General features: G+C 31.6%; 3 protein-coding genes across 9 annotated transcripts in view; 1 reads left to right on the plus strand and 2 right to left on the minus strand.

Annotated features, from left to right (window-relative positions):
• LOC130678162 (dystrobrevin beta) overlaps positions 1–23,382 on the minus strand; it is a 160,151-nt gene that overhangs the window by 27,874 nt on the left and 108,895 nt on the right. For all 5 annotated transcript variants that reach the window (XM_057485199.1, XM_057485202.1, XM_057485194.1 and 2 more), the window contains one exon: positions 13,977–14,157. In XM_057485199.1, the coding sequence (XP_057341182.1) occupies positions 13,977–14,157 (181 nt within the window). The remainder of the gene's footprint in view (positions 1–13,976; positions 14,158–23,382) is intronic.
• LOC130678165 (uncharacterized) lies at positions 116–1,723 on the minus strand. Its single transcript, XM_057485204.1, has 2 exons — positions 615–1,723; positions 116–250 (listed from the first exon to the last, which is right to left on the minus strand). The coding sequence occupies exons 1-2, from the start codon at positions 1,232–1,234 to the stop codon at positions 247–249; spliced, it is 624 nt and encodes a 207-aa protein (XP_057341187.1). The 5' UTR covers positions 1,235–1,723; the 3' UTR covers positions 116–246.
• On the plus strand, positions 10,261–12,724 carry LOC130678164 (uncharacterized). 3 transcript variants are annotated; one of them, XR_008991771.1, is made up of 3 exons: positions 10,261–11,836; positions 11,919–12,129; positions 12,494–12,724. XR_008991771.1 is itself a non-coding variant. In XM_057485203.1 (2 exons), exons 1-2 carry the CDS (start codon positions 10,379–10,381, stop codon positions 12,495–12,497), a joined length of 1,755 nt encoding a protein of 584 aa, XP_057341186.1. In that variant the 5' UTR covers positions 10,261–10,378; the 3' UTR covers positions 12,498–12,724. The 3 variants fall into 3 exon arrangements, 1 of the variants encoding a protein (XP_057341186.1); XR_008991770.1 differs by having other exon boundaries at positions 11,937–12,129; XM_057485203.1 differs by having other exon boundaries at positions 10,261–12,129.

Consider the following 23,382-nt stretch of genomic DNA (forward strand, 5'->3'; position numbering starts at 1 on the left):
GAATTCTTTTTAAGGGGTTAGGGGTACTCAGAGGCCTGAAAAAATGATGATTTTCAATAATTTTTTTTTTGTAGTTAATTACTTTATTTGACAAAAATAAAAACATAGCTTTATTAGAACACGTTTCGATTTGACTTCACGAAAATTTCAAAAAAAAAAATTAATAATTCAAAAAGTTATCGCTGTTTTTGTAGAGCCCGTTCCTCCCGAAGTCCTTTGCGGTGATCATCATAAGTCCTTGGAGATTCATCTAAAATCAATCGGACAAGAAAAATTAGTTTTATTAATAGATAATCTTGTGCCTGATCGAAGCTTTTTTTTTTTTTTTCGAAATTAACAAAATGGCGGCCTCAGGAAATTTTTTTCAAATTTTCGAGAAAAAAACCGACAGTTTATTGTTAAAAAAAAATCGAAATTTTTGAAAAAAAAAAAAATCCTTCGATCAGGCACGAGTTTTTAATGTATTTCAAAAGTACAATAAATTTTATTGAAATCTACCGAGCAGTTTTTAAGTTACAGTGATCACCAGTTCAGAAAACATAGTTTTGAGAAAAACGCATTTAAAGTTTTGCTATGGATTTATGTCGAATTATAAGAATTATTTAATAACTTACACTGAGTCATCTATTCCTGGACCATATAATAGCTCTTCAGCCGTCATAGCAGCTTCCAAAATATCGATTTGCTGGTGCCTACGTTGCAATCGACCTTCTCGGGCGTTATCATTAGCGCGCTTATCTGCTACTTTGATACGTGCAGCATCCATTCTTTCTGCATACCGATGAGAATTAGGCCCACAATTAAGTCCTAGTGTATTCATCAAGACTAATAATGAATTTATACCCTCATTAAATATACACATAGCAACGTATGCAGCTATTTGTACGATAGTAAAACTAGTATTTACCGTTTTTGGGCATATTTTCCATACTAGTTGGTTAAAGCTTTCATTATTATTCTGATTGAATCCACCTACACATCTTGAAAGTAAATTTTCACTACTAAGATCTTCGTATATAGGCTTGATAGCTTTTAAAACATCAGAAGGTAAGGGAGAATAATCGTGAGAATAGGTATCAAGCTCTCCTCTTGCTTCAGCGCGCTGGTAAGAGCACCAAGATTCTTCGCCTTTTGGACACATATCATGATTCGGTTTTTCATCACTCGAGCCGTAGTGATAAAAGGTTGCCATTATAGCAGATTTCATATTTTCAACAGGAAGGAATATATTCATTTCCACAGTTATTACATGCAACTACAATTTTGAATCCCAGCCCACGTGTACTTGCTGTTTGAAACACTACATTTCCATCACATTTTTTACATTTTATAAGAGCAGAAATTGCAGTGAATACCTGAATAAAATTTATTATTCGAAATTCAGTACTGCTGTCTTCAGGTACATCATCTTCAGTGTTTTGTTTTAATTTTTTAGAAGATGTACTCTGAATACTTTCATCACGTTCGGCTGTTTTCGGATTAAAAACATTCTTTCTTTTGACTGAACGCGACTTATTAATTTTTTCAGAACTCCGAAGTTCTCTTGAAACCTTTCTAGAATCACGTCCCATGGTTAATAATTTAATTCACTTGAGAAATAATTTATCACAAAACTATCGACTGATCAGTGCAACGACTACAGGTATACTGGCAACCAAAAATTATTTTTCAGTTCTTGTACTACCTACAAATTGTGAATATATATATATATATATATATATATATATATATATATATATATATATATATAATTATACATACATTAAAATGGGGAGATATTCATGACAATGAAACCCGAAAGGTCGGTTGCTTGCAGCTGTTTCTAGCTACCTGCTCTCGAATGCCACGTAGCACCCGAGCGTCCTTTGGTCATTGTTAAATAACTCGAAAAGAATTTGTCGGATTCACTTCAAATTTTCACACAATATTTTTAAAATATTATACTTTAAGAAAATGCAAAAAAAAAAAAATCGATTTTTTGAAAATTCTGACTACCCCTAACCCCTTAATTCTATTGAATTCTCTGAAGAGGATTAAAAAGTATTGAAAATAGCTAAATTTGAATTCTTTCCAATTCTATTTAATTCTCTGAAGAGGATTAAAAAGTATTGGAAATTCCTAAATATGAATTTTTTTTAATTCTATTGAATTCTCTGCGGAGAATTAAAAAGGATTCAATTAATTTTTAATCCTCTTTAATTCTCTTTTTTAACCAGGGCGATGAAAAAAGATTTTATACAATTGTATAAAATTATATATAAATTGGATAGAAAAAATGGCCCGATCCAATTGTACCCTGGTGAAAATTTTTCGGACTTCTGTCTTAAAAACTCAGTTCTAGAGTTCTAAAGACTTTTTCAGAGCTCTAAAGACTTTTTCGGACAAAAGTCCGAAAAATTTTCATCAGGGTATACAATCGTACATAATTATATCTAATTGTATAGAATCATATACAATCGTATACACAAATTGTATACAAATATATACATTTTTATATAATCACATAATGTTTTCGTATAGATTATATATAATTATATATAAATACATTTGTGTATAATTTTATTCTTCTTTTTTGCATTTTTATACAGAATTATATACGATTGTATATAATTATATAAAAATCTTTTCATCGGGTGAGTTAAATATCAACATTGTGCAGCCCTGATAAGAAAATACAATTAATGACGATTAAAAATTTCAAATCGTCATGATTCGTCTTTAATTGTAAAATAATATTGCAATTTCTGGTCCCGAATGAGGATGAAAAACGATTCATGACGATTTAAAATTTTTAATCGTCATGAATTGTCTTTAATCGTAAAATAATATTGCAATTTCTGGTCCCACATGAAGTTTAAAAGCGATTCATGACGATTTAAAATTTTAATCGTCATCAATCGTTTTTAATCGTAAAATAATAAATCGCCTTTTGACGATTAGAGACGATTAAATGTGAAAAACTATGACGATTATGACTGTTAAAGACGATTAATGACGATTAAATTTTTAATCGTCAAATCGTTTTGCTTAATGAGGAAGTGGAAATGTAACAAAGAGTTTGCGAGATCTATAGACTAGAACCTTGAAATAAGTATTTGCTTAAAAAAAAAAATTAATATCATTAATTTTTTCCAGAAAGTTGACTTCTATAGAGGTTCGTGGGGGCGTAAAAAATGCAAATTTTCACATTTTGATCATAAAGATTTACAGGCTTAAAACTTGAAATATTTATCATTTACACAACGAAAAAATGAACGGTGTATTTTTGTTTTTATAAAACTGACCGTTACGGGGCTAGCAAGGGAATTAAAAATTGAGTCTGTACTATGTTATTATTACTTACATCTTTTTTTTTACATAGAAAGGTGTGGGAGAATGAGAATATTTATGGATGTTCAAACGGTTAATTCTAGGATATTGATATCAATAATAAAAAAAAATATACAGTTATTTAACGTTACAAAATGCCCGGCGAAGCGAGCTGGTGGTAGTTAGTCCTTTTATAAAAAGGCGGCTAATTGCTACTGTAGTATTATTAATTGCCAATTTTCATATATGGTCATATTAAGTCATATGTGGCCATATCAAGCTATTATTCTTATTATTTATTGTTTATTGACCATGAAGTCGTAACTCTTTGCGGCCATCCAAAATACAAGACTTTAATTATTATTAACTTCAAGATATATATATATTAGACTGGGCCAAAAAAATTGACTATTTTTTTTTTTCATAGCTATATCGAAAATATTATTCAGAATGACAAAAAAAAAATTTCATGAAAGTTTGAGCCCTTAAAATTAATTTTAAGAGGTCTATCATCGCAATTTTTAATTTTAATTCATAATTTGATGTTTTACGTCAGAACTGCTAAAACATTGGAGTAAAAAAAATTCATTTCCACTTTTTCTTATGTAAAATTAAATTCCCTACAAAAAAGGTCTGATTAAAAATTTTCGTCAGACAAGCCGTTTCCGATTAATTGAGCTTAATAAATTGATATATTTTTTCGATTTAACATTTTTACTTTTGAATTTTGTAACTGACAAATCAATAAATATCTAATAAAGACCATGACAGATTTTCGAAAGAAATTTAAGGCTCTACAAAAAAGGCCTCTTAACATATTTTGCTAAATTCACTCCTTCGAAAGTTATTTACGTTATTGAAATCGTTTCGACTCAAATTCAACCTTGAATAATTTTCGAAGGAGTGAATTTAGCAAAAAATGTTAAGAGGCCTTTTTTGTAGAGCATTAAATTTCCTTTAAGAATCTGTCATGATCTTTTTTAGATATTTCTTGATTTGTCAGTTACAAAATTCAAAAGTAAAAATGTTAAATCGAAAAAATACATCAATTTATTAAGCTCAATTAATCGGAAACGGCTTGTCTGACGAAAATTTTCAATCAGACTTTTTTTGTAGGGAATTCAATTTTACATAAGAAAAAGTGGAAATGAATTTTTTTTACTCCAATGTTTTAGCAGTTCTGACGTAAAACATCAAATTATGAATTAAAATTAAAAATTGCGATGATAGACCTCTTAAAATTAATATTAAGGACTCAAACTTTCATGAAATTTTTTTTTTGTCATCCTGAATAATATTTTCGATATAGCTATGAAAAAAAAAAATAGTCAATTTTTTTGGCCCAGTCTAATATATATGGTCATTAATTTCACAAATTTCAAGTAATACGGCTCAGGGTGATGGATCAGGGAAAGATCGGTGACTTAAGATTACGATTGAATGATTGTTCAAAATTAACAAAAATAAAATGTTATATATTGACAGTACAAAAATTTAAGATCACAAATAAAAATAATCAGTTTACAACAAAATAAAATTCGCCGGTGTTGACTTAAGACTCGATATAAACAAAATAAACAAAGCAAAATACTTAGTAGACCATACGATCTATATCTCATTCAACATAGCAAAAAAAAAATCTGGGCGTCGGTTGGCCTGCGGGCCAGCCCCAAAACTTCCCGCTGTTTTCGAGCTCAAGGAGCTTAAAAACATCACTGTGAATATATTTTCGAGCTCTTCGAGCTCGAAAATGCTATTACATGGAATCATTTTTTTATGAGCTTTTCAAGCTCTAACAAGTTACGTTTTATGCTACACGGAAAAAAAAATATTGCTCCTCGAACGATCTAAAGTATAGTAGCTCGTAGATCGTTACCACAACAATACGTATGCTTATGGTAACAATACCGTATCGTTCCAGTAACTATCTATTAGATAGCTGTGAGCCCTATACGACTTTCCGTAGTCGTCACCTCACACGGCATCGTCTAACCTAACTAAACATCCATTTTCGCGCCAACTTTTGAATATTGTATAATTATTGCTAGCAGACGTTTAATAAAAAAAATAGTGTAAAAAATAATTGTGATGTTGAAATATGGACCCACGGGTAATTAATAAATTAACAGAGTAAAATCTCCATAACTATGTTGATATATTTATTGATAAGTGTTTTTTTATGCTTTTTGTAATCAAATATACATTCATAACCAAAAATCTAAATATTATATATAGTCGATGTTTTATAATTTAAATGTGATACGTAAATAGAAGAAAAATAATTAATGAGATAATAAACAAATAAGATCTGAATTAAAATTGAATTTAAAATTCAATTACTAATAAATAAATTCAAAAAATTAAAAGATATATTTATATTTATATTAAAAATTTATTTAGACTATAACTAACTAATAAATCAGTTTTATAAATTATTTTATTTAATCAAAGTTATTTGCTTATCATTTATTTATGAATGATACAGGTTTTTAAATATCTCATATAATTTGCAACGCGCGTGACGTCAGATAGGGCTCAGAACGATACCGTATAGGTCCCAGAGCTATCCACCGTATTGTTGTCAGAACGATACAGTAGATCGTTGGAGTAACAATCTAGTAGATAACTATAGCGTATTGTTACTGTAACTATACAGTATACTTCTGAGAACAATATTTTTTTCTCCGTGTAGAGTTTGAAAAGTTAAGAATCGAAAATCATTAATGAAGAAGTGGCTTTTAAATTTTTATTATCGATTATGTTCTCTGAAGTACATGTATTGAGGCAGAAATCAATGTCAGTGATCAAAATCAAGATTTAAATGAGTTTTGACTTAGGTCAGAGCAATAATATATGGAATATCCGGGAAAAACACTAACGACTGGGTTTTTTCAATTTTTTGCCAACAATATGTTTAAAACTAAGGAACAAGTTATATGACATTATCTGATGATCGAAAGAGACTATAAAGAGAAAGAGTTGGTATGATTTCAGACACATTTTAGCACATTATATTTTGATTTATCCGGAAAAAAAAACATAAAATGTTATTTTTTTAACTCTTCAGCGCCGATATCTTTTGAACTAATCAACCGATTTTGACGGTTGAGGTGGCAATCGGCGCGTTTTCTTGAATTTTAGAGCTGATTAAATTTGGAAATTGATCAGATGAGTCACTTCAAAGATAATCGAAAAAAACCGTTTTTTACCATTTCTTTCGCCAACGATATCTCTCGAACAAATCAACCGATTGAGATGGTTGAGGTGGCATTCGACGCGGCTTATAAAGTTCTAGAGCTGATAAGATTTTGAAGTCGATCGTTTGAGTCGTTTCTGAGAAATCACTAATAAACTAAAAAAAAAAATTTTTTTTTCTCATTAATTCGCCAATATTTTCGAGTCTACTTGATCAAATGATCTGAAATTTCCAGGAAAGTTGAGGGCCAACAAGCTCTTTCGATTGCCACCTCAACCATCCAAATCGATTCATTAGTTAAAAAGTTACAAAGAGTTTACACACACACACACACATCCATACATACACTCGGACATCATTCTGAAAATAGTCAGAATAGCTTCCTAGGACCTCAACACGTCGAGATCTGATGAAAACTCGACTTTCGAAAATCGGGGTAAAAACAATGACTTCCCAATTTTTCGAAAATCGTCGATTTCCTTAGCGGGAAGTTAAAAATTCATCACTCAAATCGGTAATAATAAGTATCCACAATCTCAGTACTTATTAGAAAAATTGCTCGATAGATAATAATTGTACTTGATCTACGTTACAACATCAGTGCATACTCACTACAAAGGTTTGGATAAGTGTATAATAAAATTTATTTTATTTTTCCAACACAATCATACAACGTACGTCGTAACGAAATACTCGACTAGTGACGTCAGAGTATTTACACGGCAAGGCTCTACTACCGTAAAAATAAAACATATAGATAATCCATAATCCTTCGAAATTTCCGAATAAAATAAAAAAACGTAATTAATTTCATTTCGGTCACTCATTCAAATATTACTAAGATTCGTTAACATACGTAATTTATTAATTTATAAACTTTATCAAAACGTACAAAAATTCACTTCATTTGTTCAACACAAAACCCTGATTAAACAAAATGATTAAAAATGATTTCACACGTTAAATGTCCATAAGAGACAGGATTAGAAATGATTTGAAGGATTAAAAAGTATTTAAAATGATTAAAAAACAAATCATTTTTAATCATTTTGTTTTATCAGGGAAACGGTCTTACACGAATATCCTCACGTCACATTGACCACTTTTGTGCCGATGCTGCGGCTAGTTCGATTGTTCAATAACTCGGATTGTTTACAATTCGTAATTATTGCTCGCGATCTAATTGTTCTTTGATCGTAAATCGAAATTGTTCTCAAAACACAAAAACGCGGCCGTTACGCTCGAAGTCGAAACCGTAGGGGAGAGGTGCTGCAGTTGTAACAAAGGGCAGTTGTAACACTCAATGAAAAACTATTAAAAAAATTAAAAATTATTATTATTCTTTTTTTAACTTATTCAAAATAGTAAATTATTGACTAGATCAAAGTTTCAGTTATTAATTTTGTTCCGATATCAAAATATTGAGAATTGTTGAAGGGACATATCAAGAGTATTGTATAATCGAATTTTATATCAATTTACTGATTTTTGTTATTGTAATTAGATTTTTATTAACAATTCTGCGTGAGGGCCAGTTGTAACACTTGAACGAGTAGCAGTTGCAACACTCAGAGTCGTGTATGGGATCTGCGCAAACTGGATGCGCCACAAATCTACTCTGGGATAGTGTAGTTTGCTAGTAAACAAAGTGATATCTGAGTGCAATAAAAAGGTGGATTTTATTTTTTTTTGCAATTGACATTATTCATTGTGAATTTTTTCGTACGTAAATAAATTATAGCATCATTATTATGCTATAATAATCATCAGAAAGTACTTTAATATGTTTATTTCGTTTATTTTTGAGATTATAACCTCACTTTGTGTATATGAATATTTTTATTTGACAGATTTAATTTAAAATGGGTAAAGTTAAAGCAAGAATAACTGGGTAGTTTCTTTGTATATTTTTGTTTCTCGCGCATGCGCAGATCAAGATGCGCACTGGTTCTGCGCATATTTGTTTGAAGCGCCAGAATTAAAAAAAAAATTTATGAAAATTTATTAAAATTTTTTCTAAGATAGTACCTCAGCACTATCAGTAATCTTTGATCAAGTTACGATCGAAAACATCCTAAAGATAATATCTCGTTTGTAAAATATATTCATTACTAATTTCGCTTCGATAATTGTTGATAATAAATCAGACATATTCGTCGACCCTGTTTATGAAAATAACTTTCAACTTCCCGCTAAGAGAATCGAAAAATTTCAAAAAAAGGGAAGTTATTGGTTTTGATCCGATTTTCGAAAGTTGAATCTCTAACAGATCTTGACGTTTTGAGGTTCTAGGAAGCTATTCTGATTAATTTCAAGGTGATGTCCGAGCTTATGTGTGTATGTACGTACATACGTATGTATGTGAATATTCTGTAACTTTTGAACGGATGAACCGATTGAGCTTTTCAAGATCGCGTCTGGAGCAGCTCATCAATTCCAACAATTTCTGAAAAAAATGAGCATAACCGGTACAGTATATTCGGAGATATTCCAAAAATAAAATTTTTTCAAAAAAATTTTTCTTCGAATAATTTGTAACGTGATCGGTAGATCGATTCCAAAATCTCATCAGGTGTAAAATATAAGCCGCGTCGAATGCTACCGTAACCATCAATATCGGTTCATTAGTTGAAAAGAAACCGTTGTCAATAGAATTTTGAAAAAGTATCATTTTCTAATAATATCAAAATTGCTGAGCTAAATTATAAAATATTTTTTTAACATCAGCGGTCAAAATACTGCGTCAAATGTCACTTTAAACGTCAAGAATCGGTTCACTATTTCAAAAAATATTGGTGATTAAGAGTGGAAAAAATACCGATTCCTTCTTTTTCCCCGAATAACTCATAATATCATTCATCAAATGTTTCAAAATTTTTTTTGAATGGAGAGGTCAAAAAATTGTGCCAAATGCCTTATTGAACGTCAAAATCAGTTCATTCCAAAAATATTATTGATATAAGATAAAAGAAAACAACGATTTAGTTCTTTATATTTTGTTCCGAACGATTATTATTATAATCTTTTATTTAAAATTTCTCTTGAAATTTTACGATGTTACATCGTAATTTATATTAAAGAGCTTAAGACTTCGTATTATTTGTCTGAAGTATTATTTCTTAAATGAAATTTCCAACCCTCTATCGTAAAAATTACGATGTGAAAAGTCTAGTCCACCAATACAATAATTAATAGGACAAATTACGATGTTAGCATTGTAAATTTAACTAGAATTTTTTTTCCGTGTACGCCCTTTTGGCATGGAACCCTATCTAACTGCTGTAATACGCCCCTTTGGAATTTGGCACGCGATGTTTTTATCATATGTTAGGCCAATATGTGATATGTAGAGTAAAATGGACCAATTAAAAAAAAAATTTTAACTAAAAAATTAAGGGGTTAGGGGTAGTCAGAATTTTCAAAAAATCGATTTTTTTTTTTTTGCATTTTCTTAAAGTATAATATTTTAAAAATATTGTGTGAAAATTTGAAGTGAATCCGACAAATTCTTTTCGAGTTATTTAACAATGACCAAAGGACGCTCGGGTGCTACGTGGCATTCGAGAGCAGGTAGCTAGAAACAGCTGCAAGCAACCGACCTTTCGGGTTTCATTGTCATGAATATCTCCCCATTTTAATGTATTTATAATTATATATATATATATATATATATATATATATATATATATATATATATATATATATATATATATATATATATATATATATATATCCTTCTACATATATTCACAATTTGTAGGTAGTACAAGAACTGAAAAATAATTTTTGGTTGCCAGTATACCTGTAGTCGTTGCACTGATCAGTCGATAGTTTTGTGATAAATTATTTCTCAAGTGAATTAAATTATTAACCATGGGACGTGATTCTAGAAAGGTTTCAAGAGAACTTCGGAGTTCTGAAAAAATTAATAAGTCGCGTTCAGTCAAAAGAAAGAATGTTTTTAATCCGAAAACAGCCGAACGTGATGAAAGTATTCAGAGTACATCTTCTAAAAAATTAAAACAAAACACTGAAGATGATGTACCTGAAGACAGCAGTACTGAATTTCGAATAATAAATTTTATTCAGGTATTCACTGCAATTTCTGCTCTTATAAAATGTAAAAAATGTGATGGAAATGTAGTGTTTCAAACAGCAAGTACACGTGGGCTGGGATTCAAAATTGTAGTTGCATGTAATAACTGTGGAAATGAATATATTCCTTCCTGTTCTTTCGTTGGGCATTCTTATGAAATAAACAGACGTTTCATTTTTGTAATGAGAATACTAGGAATAGGATACGAAGGATTGTGCAAGTTTTGCGGCCTGATGGACATGCCGTCTTTTTTAGATAAATCTACGCATACAATTTTACTGAAACAGATTTTGAATTGTAGTAAAGCCGTCGCAGAAACCTTCATGACGAAAGCTGTGAATGAAGAAAAGCAAGCAATGCCAACAACTGAAAATGAAGATATAAATCATCTAACTGTATCGGGAGATGGAACCTGGCAAAAACGGGGATATACATCGTCATTTGGAGTTTCTTCTATAATTGGCTATTTTACTGGAAAGATTCTTGACATAAACATTAAAAGTGCATATTGTAAGCTATGTGAGTATTGGAAAAAAAAAACAAATACTGTTGAGTTCGAGGAATGGTATCAATCGCATGAAGATGTGTGTTCTGCTAATCATCAAGGGTCTTCTGGGAAAATGGAGGTGGATGCGATGGTCGAAATGTTTTCGTATTCTGAAACTAAATATGGAGTTAAGTATGCCAACTATATTGGTGATGGTGACTCCAAGACCTATTCAGGAATTATAAAATCAGATCCTTACGAAAATACAACTGTAAATAAAAAGGAATGTATAGGGCATGTCCAAAAGCGGATGGGGAGTCGATTACGTACGCTGAAGAGTAAACAAAAAGGTCTTGGTGGTCGAGGTAAGCTCACAGGAAAATTAATAGACAAACTAACTGTGTACTATGGTTTAGCAATACGCCGGCATTGTGATTCTATTGAAAATATGAAATCTGCTATAATGGCAACCTTTTATCACTACGGCTCGAGTGATGAAAAACCGAATCATGATATGTGTCCAAAAGGCGAAGAATCTTGGTGCTCTTACCAGCGCGCTGAAGCAAGAGGAGAGCTTGATACCTTTTCTCACGATTATTCTCCTTTACCTTCTGATGTTTTAAAAGCTATCAAGCCTATATACGAAGATCTTAGTAATGAAAATTTACTTTCAAGATGTGTAGGTGGATTCAATCAGAATAATAATGAAAGCTTTAACCAACTAGTATGGAAAATATGCCCAAAAACGGTAAATACTAGTTTTACCATCGTACAAATAGCTGCATACGTTGCTATGTGTATATTTAATGAGGGTATAAATTCATTATTAGTCTTGATGAATACACTAGGACTTAATTGTGGGCCTAATTCTCATCGGTATGCAGAAAGAATGGATGCTGCACGTATCAAAGTAGCAGATAAGCGCGCTAATGATAACACCCGAGAAGGTCGATTGCAACGTAGGCACCAGCAAATCGATATTTTGGAAGCTGCTATGTCGGCTGAAGAGCTATTATATGGTCCAGGAATAGATGACTCAGTGTAAGTTATTAAATAATTCTTATAATTCGACATAAATCCATAGCAAAACTTTAAATGCGTTTTTCTCAAAACTATGTTTTCTGAACTGGTGATCACTGTAACTTAAAAACTGCTCGGTAGATTTCAATAAAATTTATTGTACTTTTGAAATACATTAAAAACTCGTGCCTGATCGAAGGATTTTTTTTTTTTTTCAAAATTTCGATTTTTTTTTAACAATAAACTGTCGGTTTTTTTCTCGAAAATTTGAAAAAAATTTCCTGAGGCCGCCATTTTGTTAATTTCGAAAAAAAAAAAAAAAGCTTCGATCAGGCACAAGATTATCTATTAATAAAACTAATTTTTCTTGTCCGATTGATTTTAGATGAATCTCCAAGGACTTATGATGATCACCGCAAAGGACTTCGGGAGGAACGGGCTCTACAAAAACAGCGATAACTTTTTGAATTATTAATTTTTTTTTTTGAAATTTTCGTGAAGTCAAATCGAAACGTGTTCTAATAAAGCTATGTTTTTATTTTTGTCAAATAAAGTAATTAACTACAAAAAAAAAATTATTGAAAATCATCATTTTTTCATACCCCTGAGTACCCCTAACCCCTTAACTCGACTGAAAATAAAAAAAAAAATAATTTTTTCGTTACAATTTTTTTTCGAATGGTCCATTTCGCCCCACATATCACATATTGACCTAAAATATAATAAAAACATTATAAAGGTCATAACTTGACGGAAAATGAAAAAAAAAATTTTTACCTAATTTTTGAGGGGGGCCTTCGTGTCCCATGCTCCCCTACTATCGTAGAAAAAATATTAATTAATTTTCATAAAATTTTTTTTTAAATTCTTGCGCTTAAAACAAATGTGCGCAGAACTAGTGCGCATCTTGATCTGCACATGCGCGAGAAACAAAAATTTCCAAAGAAAGCACCCACTAACAGAGGTGGTATATTAAAGGATATTCTCTTACGAACCTGTCAAACAAATATATGTGATACTTTAAGTTTAAATACTTGACTTTAAGAGTTAATCAAGTATAATAGTATGTATTAAGACTGAATAATAAAAGCAATTTGGTGAAAAATATCTATTTCGTTCCGTGTTACAACTGCCCCTGCACTGTGTTACAACTAAAGGCCACGCGCGCCGCCATCTTAGCCCCTGACTTTAGTTAAATAAATTGATTTTTTAATGAGTTAACATTGACTTTCTACAAATTAACTGTCAGTCACATAAAAGATACTATCAGCTAACTTTTTGACAGTTTTTAAGTTTACTATCTTAAAAAAAACAAATGGAATCGAAAAAATAAAATTTTTTGTTATAACCGCAGCATTTCTCCCCTACCTCCCTGATTAAAAACTCCGATTGAAACCAATTAATTCCGATTGAAAGTCTATCGGATTTCAATCGGAACCAATTGGATTCAATCGGAGTCAATCGGATTCAATCGGAAATCAGCGGTTTCAATCGGAGTTTTTAATCAGGGCTCTCTTTCAATCTATGCGTTGGATCGATTTTATGGTCAAAATCAAAATTGCGATCATAGATTTCATCAAAATTTGCTCAATGGGTAACTTTTAATTATTTTTAAATAATTTTTAACCGGTGTCGAATTTTTCCTCATGTTACAATATATGTATGTTTAATATAGTTGAAGAATGCGAATTCGCAAAAGCGTTAACATATATATTCATGCATTAATTATCTCTTGAGTTGTTAGAAGACATTAACCTTTTAACTGAATTAAATATACGTAATATTACAGTCCTGTGAATAATTTTTTTGAACAAACTACAACTAAAGGAATACAATTACAATGAAAACATATGTTTGCATGAACTTACCACTGTCCTAGCTTCTTGAGCTAGCCGATGGGCATACTTGGCGATCAACTTATGTTCGTCGTCAAGCCTTGAAGAGTCAAAACTTTTCAAGGTTAACTGACTATCCATAGATGCAGTATCTAATCCAATAGAAAATCCTGCATCTTGAAAACCATTGTGAGACGGCAACGGAGATGGTGGCCTAAAGTGAAAATCATATATTTCAGAACTGTTAACCTAAATTTGTGATATATTTATATACGACTACGTCACTACGTATATTTCGATAATTTAAAGAAAAAGATAATACTTTGGGATTGGAGAAAAGAAAACTTGTGTTAATTATCAAAATTTACAAAATATTCTTGAACGATCAGATCTTTTCTAATTCGTGAATATTTACACATTCAGGGTAATAAGGTATAACACATATTTTATAAAAACTGCACCTAAAAACAAAGAAAATGAGAAAAACTTGCCATTTGGACTATTTTTGACCAAGTCACAGGCTATCGAAAAAGAAATCCAACGCATATTGCTATTTCAAAAGCCCATGACTTGGTCGAAAATAGACCAAATGGTAAGTTTTTTTTTCCATTTTTATTGTTTCTAGGTGCAGTTTAAAAAAAAACAATAAAATTATTTTTGTGATAGACACTTGAAATGTACGACATTTAGCGCCTATAGCCGGCAGCTAAAAATATTAGATAAGATACAGATGGTAAAAAAGATACCTAATCGTTCTAATAGTGATGTCATCGTCGGATCAAAAAATATTTTTTGGTTACATGTGCGATAGCAAACGACCAAAAAATATCGAAGTAACTTAACGAGCCATCTTGTGACAAAATTTATCATCATTTCAATTCGTCCACTTACCGACTTCTCTCTAATTTTCAACAAATAATCAAAACAATCTTACCAAATAAATAAACGCGGATTTATAACCTGCCATTTATAGGCACTAAATGTAGTAAATTTCAAATATCTGTCACAAAAACTAATGTATTTATCTAGTACAATCGAGTCTAAGACGCTCGTGTGTTGGTACCCTCGCCTTCAGCTCGGGCACCAATCTTCACATTCGCGTCTTAAACACGATCGCACTCGATAGATAAACTACTATTATAGGTATCTTCAATTTTTTTTTTCACTTTTGAATCAATATTTTACGGTTGATTACCGCAATTTACGGTGGGTTTACCGTAATTTACGATAAACCCACTGTAAATTGGGTCCGTTAGGGTGTAGCTTATCATCTTAAAATTTTTTTGTATTTTTTTCTGAAAAGTCCAATTAAAGACAAAAATATAAAAAAAATAACGTTCTAATTAGTCAATCTTTGAAGAAGTTATAGCTATTCGAAAAAATAAAAGCCTTTTTTTTGAAAAACTCATAAATTTTTTTAGGTTGGGTAAAAAAATTTGAAAATTTTCTGAGAATGATTTTAATGGGGTAGAAAAGGAAGAAAAATTTTCAGTTAAATCGAAAGGGGTTGGGGTCAAAAGTAGTGGATTTGGCGTGAAATACCCCATATATGTACATACTCTGATATATATGGAATGATATAATCATATCTGGCAAGATCTATCACCATTTAAATATAGTAGAAACCTGAACATGCAAATAACCTTCTCAATAAGACAATTTATAGATAAATTGAGAAAAATATAGATAGACCGAACTGGGAATCGAACCCAGACCAATTCGGTATCGCGCCGAGTGCTCTACCAGTTGAGCTATCCGGCACTATACTATATTCCGTTCAATTTGATCTATGATTATGATGTTTTCTACTTGCTAGTGATATTTGGTGTATATATATATATATATATATATATATATATATATATATATGCTCTACAAAAAAAGATTTTTATCATTTTTTGAGGAATCTATCTGTTCAAAAGTTATTTGAGGTTGAAGTCGAATTCATATTAAATTTTGAGATTTTCTACTTTTCCGGCGAAACTATCAGACTTATTACAAAATATCATCAGACCTTTTTTGTAGACAATTTTATTCCCTAAAAGTTATTTCTAATAAAGTTTTTTCGAATTCCGCATTGTTTTCTAGTTATTTTTATTTTAATGTCATGCTCATAAAAAAATAGTCTTCTGATTGATTTTAAGAGCTTGACATTAAAATAAAAATAACTAGAAAACAATGCGGAATTCGAAAAAACTTTATTAGAAATAACTTTTAGGGAATAAAATTGTCTACAAAAAAGGTCTGATGATATTTTGTAATAAGTCTGATAGTTTCGCCGGAAAAGTAGAAAATCTCAAAATTTAATATGAATTCGACTTCAACCTCAAATAACTTTTGAACAAATAGATTCCTCAAAAAATGATAAGAATCTTTTTTTGTACAGCATTCAATTCCCTACAAAAATATGCCTGCCATTTATTCCTATGACGCATCGTTAGCTACTTATAAAAATCAGAAGACGTAAAAAAAATTTTTCCCATGTTATTCCCATGTTATGGGAAATAGAAAAGTGCGATGAGGAACCTCTTAATGTTAATATTAAGAGCTCTTATTTTCACAGGCGTCTTTTTTTATCTAACTGAAACTTTTAAACCTGTTTGGAAGAAAAAAAAAAAAGTTTGTTATTTTTTGGATCGCCGTAATATATATATATTTAGAGTTATTCAAATAATGAAATTTCTTATAATTGATATTTTTTAACGGCTTGAATGAAATAAATCGATGTGACAACTAATAAATAATGAAAAATCTAGTAATAAATTCTTGTTGTTCTGCTATTATTCAGAGCCCATTCGGTTCTTTAGCTTAGTTGGTCAGAGCGTCGTGCTAGTTTACTGCAGCCTCGCTACAGTAAGGAGTGAAATTGTCGAGCCTCTGAATACTGCTAAATTGCTAAATAACTACCAAACTGTTACAACAATATATCAGAATACAATAAATTATTAGAATAAGTGCATCTCAGTGAGTGCATATATTCAAAAAATAATCAAAATTTCTCAACACATAAATTTGGATCAAACACAGAGGCTAAAAAGGCACGTGCCAACAATGGCCGGCCTCAATAACAAGAGGAAAACGCAAACGCAGCTATCGGACACCTCACGAGACCCAAAAACTGCAAGAAACATCAGGACAGGAATTAACAAAGGCGAGTTGAATTCTTTTGATATCGAACGATTATTTAATAACAAGAAATTAAATATGACGAATAGCGTAAAACCTAACCTGAACAAAGCTAGATCACGCGCGAACTCTACCACATCCAGTGGTAGTCGACCATACAACAGACGATAATGTAGACGGAGACAAAGATGAATGGATTACCCCCAGAAAAACAGCTAAGTTACCTACTGAGACAAACAAAGAAAACCCATCAACTTTAAACTCTTTTGACCCCCTAACTGGTGCACCAGAAGATGTCGCTGAAAATCAACAGAGTAGACCAAATACTAGAGCCAGCATACGGCCATCGCAGACTGTGTTAAATAAGAGTCCAAGGAGCAAACCTCCACCAATTTATACAAATAACAGTTCAATCAATGATACAATTAGTAAACGGTGTCACGCGTTTTGGTCCCAAAACATTTCATCCCCGACACATTATCCGCACGACTAATCATCCTCGGACAATTAATCCCCGACAATATATCTGTGAGATAAATCATCCCGACGACTGTTCATCTTATGACATCTTAACCATGACAATCTACCTTATATTGATAATTATTTCTAATCATTCTTTATTTTAATCAATATTTGTACGATTATCAAGCACATCAAATCCATGAAAAAAATTATCTATACTTTTTTCCATCAACCGAATATTATGTAACTTTGAGTTTAGTAACCCAATGATTTAATTGAAACATCAACAATAATAATAATAATAAGAATAATTACAATAATAATAACGATATTATCTAAAAGATCATTTAAATGTAGTCAAGTATCGCGACTTCTGGATATTATGTTGTCTTGTATATTCAGTTGTTTTGTATAAGTGCCTTAAGCAATTGTGATACTAATTAGTTAACTATATTGATCGCTAAAAATTAGTGTTAATAAGTAATTAAGAGATAATATTTTATTATTAATATAAAGTAAATAATTACTAATGATCGATTATGTACTATGGTGCTAAATGATGTGGTTATGAGAAAGTGTGTATTAAAATTATATTGATAAAATGTTCATAATTAACAATATTTATAGCTGGTTTATTGTATTTAATATTTTTATTGAAGTATCAATTGTCCAACAGGTAAATTATCGGGTATTATTTGTCTAACCCTGTGGAAAAGGTCTTATAAAATCTCATAAAAAAAATTGGCTATGAGAAAACGATCAGTATTTGTCCACGAAAAATCTCAAAAATTCTGATACAATTATTTTCTCATAGATGGTGCATCAAAAAAATTTTTTTCTTAAAATTCTCATATAAATTATCAGAATCTATAAGAAACAGAAGCTGTAATATTGTAATTATAAGTATTTATAAGTTTTCGAAAAATGTAAAGTTTACAATTGAGTAGATTTTGGAAATTAATAAGATTGTATGAGACGATTTCTAAAGTAATCATACAAGATTTGATACTGATTAATCAATGTGAGTACAGTTATTTTCCATATAGTTTATATGCTAAATTATTGAATTTTTTAGCATGAATTCAAAAAGTTTCTATTATGTATACTCAAGAATATTTGTATGAGTATTTACGCGGAAAATCTTTAGCAATCTATTCACGAAAAATCTATGAAATTGAGTCCGTTTATTTATTCATCAAATTTACTCAAGTAAACATTAATATTAAATATTAAAGTCATGATGTATTATGGGATATACCATAGTACAACCCAAACAGGTACTTGTTGGTCTGTCAAATGACAGAGGAGTACTCGAATAAAATCGTATTGAAATTTGGAATATAACACTTCTGAAATAAATGTCTTACCAGGAACACTACAAATCGTAGGCGCGATCTCGTGGCGAGCACCGAACTACTCCCGCTGCTGCTGCCTAGCACCGGTGACTTTCCCCTTCTCCATATCGATCTTTTCTCCCAAAAAATTTTTTCTCTTGGCTTAAGCAGCTTTTGTTATTTTGGCCAGAGAATACAAAAATACTTGCGTAAAAAGAATAGTACTTGTTCCGAGAAATTTTATTCTGTTTAACCAAAAAAATGCAATATCGCTACAAAAAAATAATGCACAAAAAAAAAAAAAAAAATGGGGCAAGATACATTACTGGGTTTGTAAAAAATCACATAGAAACTTATATTTTCACTCATCTCTGAACAGTTAAAATATTTAAAGTACAAGAAATAGTGATAATATTAATATTTTTGGTGTAAATTCTTATAAAAAAAAAATGAAGTTAAGCAATTATTTTTGAATGAATCTGATAAAATTAATGTTTTATGTGAATGGAAATTATTTATAAAATCTCATAAGTAATCCATAATATTTTATAAGTAATAGCCTTCTAACTAAAACTTACAAAAACTCATAAATCACATAGCTTTTAAATTAAAATTAAATCTTTTAAGTTTTTACAAGTTAATTCGATTATAGATTTTCTTACTAATTCTCATAAAATTTTTATGAGAAAAAGGTCTGCATTTGTCCATGTGATTCCTGATTCAGTCTCATAAATTTTCGAAGAAATACATGTTAAATATTTTCTCATAAAATATGACAAATATTTTATGATATTCAATAAGATATTATCTCCTAGGATAATTCTTACTAAAACTTATAAATTCTGGAAATTTCGTATAAAAAAATAATCTTATTGAGATTTTGTAAGTATTATGACATCGGAATTCGCCTGATCAATTCTTGTTGAAAATAGATTAGAATAAACTGTAACAATCTTATAGAAGTGACAGTACTTATTCAATCTCATAATCGTTGGCGGAATTCGAGTCACAAAATCTCATAAATTAAAAAATCTTACTCATTCTTTTTAAAATCTAGTACGGAAATCATGATAGGAACACATCAAAAGCTTTGACTCATAGATTCTCATAAAAATTCATATGAGAATTTTTTTAAATCTTATAGATATTTTCGAAGCTCATAGATTCTCATAAAAAATATTCAATATCTTATCAGAATTTATGAGAGCTTTTCGACAGGGAAGTATAAGTTGTCATTGTCATGAATCGTCGCGGGGATGAATTGTCGGGGAAGAATTGTCGGGGATAAAATGTTTTGGGACCAAAACGCAGTGAACCTTAGTAAACTGCTTGACGGTAACATCGACAAAAACGCCTTCACCATTTATGCAAATAGAGATAAACAAACCATATACACAAAAGACACAGCATCATACGACCAAATAATAAACAGTCTCAAGGACAAAATAGAATTTTACACATATACAAAAAAAGAAGATAAACCACAGACAATTCTACTTAAAAATATTAATGGAACATTCACAGAAGAGCAAATCGCCAGTGAAATCTCTGAACTTCAGCCACCCCAAGTTAAGATAGTAAAAATTAAAAAACTGCCGATGAGACAAGAAAACAGCAGGAAACATTTTATAGTGCAGATCACATCAGATAGCATACTAAAAAATCTAATTCAAATCAAAAAGCTTTGCTACCAAAACATAAAATGGGAAGGCCTACACAAACCTAAAACGATTCAATGTACGAGATGCCAGCGAGTGGGTCACTCTGCATCCTCATGTGGGATGAACTATAGATGTGTAAAATGTGGCGAAAACCACCCTAAAGACGAATGTACCATATCTAAAGAAGACGACAAAACCAAACTTACATGCGCTTACTGCAAAGGTAAAGGCCACCTTGCTAACTACCAGGGCTGCCCGTATCTTAAATTTGCACAAGAGCAGAAGCAAAATAAAACAAGTGCTAGTAATAGACAGGCGCTAAATAACAGCAGGCCTAGACCACCCCCAAATGACAGATATATACAACAAAATATGTCATTTAGATAGGCAGTCCTCGAGTTAGAGACCAATGCACAAGAATCATCACAACCCCAAATACAAAAACCGATTAACCTGTTGGAGCCACTCACGTGGGCTATGGAACTCCAAAGAACAGTAGCAGGCATCGCACAAAAAATGAGATCAATTAATGTAAGACTGGCAAACGTTGAGTATAACTCACAGAGAATTGAATTCATTTATAGCTTCCCTAGGTATTCCCAATGGCGAATAAGGCCCAAAAACATTACTCAAGTTAGACTTCAAACCACCTGGTAGATTCCAATCCAAAATCAGTGATCAAAATTATGGCAATCAACGTAAATTCGATCCAAACCAACAAAAGAAGACATGAATTAATATCAAGACTACAGCTCCACAATCCAGATATAGCCCTAATCAGCGAAACTAAACTCAAAGAAGCTCACAAATTGGCACTCCAAAATTATACTCTTATCAGAACCGACAGACCAAAAAAGAAGCAAGGAGGGGGCACTGCAATAGCCATTAAAAACCATATAAAGTACGAGATTATCTACCAGCCGTCATCAGCGGAGAACTTAACTCTAGAGTACACAATCATTAGTTTACCCCATCCTAATGTTCGACTGGGGAAAACGTACATTATCAGCATGTATGCAACACCAAATAATAAAAAAGCGTTCAGAGACGAACTAGATCACCTGTGCTCCAAACTAGAACTAGACAACAATAAAACTTTATTCGTAACCGCTGGTGACTTAAATGCAAGACGACAAGATTGGGGAGACCCAAAAACTAATGAACGTGGGAAATATCTTATTAAATGGGAGAAAGAAGTAGCTCCAGGTCTGGGTGCCAAGCTGTATCCATCCAATGAGCCATCCTACATGCCTAGTCAAGCATTCCTAGATTGCTGCATCACCAACTTAAATCTTATCAACCTAGTCAATAATAAAATAGAGACAGCTTACTATGACAGTGACCACAGAGCACTCATCTTCTTAGTACAACTCACATCCATGGTCTAAATCAACCCTGAACTGAAAAAATTTAACTATAAAGCTACCAAGTGGCCTAAATTTACCAAACATCTCAACAAAGAGTTTACAACATTACCACCGGACAATAGAAATCTCACTATACCAGAAATAGACACCTACATACAAGACATCACTCAATCAATCCTAAATTCCATAGATGCAGTAGTTCCAACTCACAAAAAACAAGACAGCGTTTTTAAATATGTCAACTCCAGGATCAAGAAACTCCAGAAAAATAAATCAGCTCTCATCACTAAACTCAATAACCTGCACAAAACACACCCTCCACAGTACCAACAACAAATAGTAACGACTAAAGAACCAATTAAATTAATAAAAAACGAACTTAAAAAAGAATTTAATAAATCAATCACTGACTACTGGAACAACATGACAAGGCAAATAAACCACAAGGACCCAGCTACATTCTTCCCAAAAATAAACAGAATCCTGAGATCTAACAACAACATACAAATAGCAAACCAGACACCGGACATCAACTCCGATCTGATTACCACAAGCGCAGTAAATCGTAATAAAGCAGTTGTCGACTCAAGCAAAAACTCTATTACCATCACGGATCCGACAGATAAACTAAACATAATTGGAGCACATTATCAGAAAATTAACTCGCCAAGATATCTTAACAACGGTACGGCGCTGAAAAGGATTGTTGACCGGACAGTTGATAAGGTGAAAGTAAATCTAGACCAACTGAGAGCAAATGCAACAACATTTACCATTTTCAACACGGAAAACAGAGCAGACCACCCCAAAAACGAAGCTGACTCACAGCTCACCTTTTGCAACTCATTCGGAATCAAAAAAATTCTTGGAAAATTACCAAATAAGACGTCAAGTGGTCCTGACAACATACCAGCAATAATACTCAAACACCTACCAGACTCAGTTATAACAGCATTAGTAATCATATTCAATAACGCACTAAATCATGCATATTTCCCAGTTAAATGGAAAACAGCTAAGGTTCTACCGATTCTGAAGCCCAATAAGGACCCAACAAAGCCAGCAAGTTATCGTCCAATCAGTCTCACTAGCAACTTGAGCAAAGTATATGAAATACATATAAATAAAATCATCAATAAAGTCTGTGAGGACAATAACATCATCCCAGAGCAGCAGTATGATTTTAAACGGCGACACTCAACAGTGCACGCCACCCATACCATAGTCACTGACATCCTTCAAGGAATCCACCACCAAGAACTCATAGCAGCGGTACTTGTAGACCTTGAGAAAGCCTTTGACTCGGTATGGCTGGCGGGCCTCATTTACACATTAATTAAAAAAGACTCTACAGAATGGATGATATTTCTCTTCTACGACATGATACATGGCAAAAGTTTTAATACCTGGGACGGCATCAACCTTTCTTCGATCATATTCCGAATAACTGAAGGCCTTCAACAAGAGACAGTGAATTTTCCAATATTTT

Source organism: Microplitis mediator, chromosome 1, assembly GCF_029852145.1.
Source record: "Microplitis mediator isolate UGA2020A chromosome 1, iyMicMedi2.1, whole genome shotgun sequence".
Taxonomy (NCBI): Eukaryota; Metazoa; Arthropoda; class Insecta; order Hymenoptera; family Braconidae; genus Microplitis; species Microplitis mediator.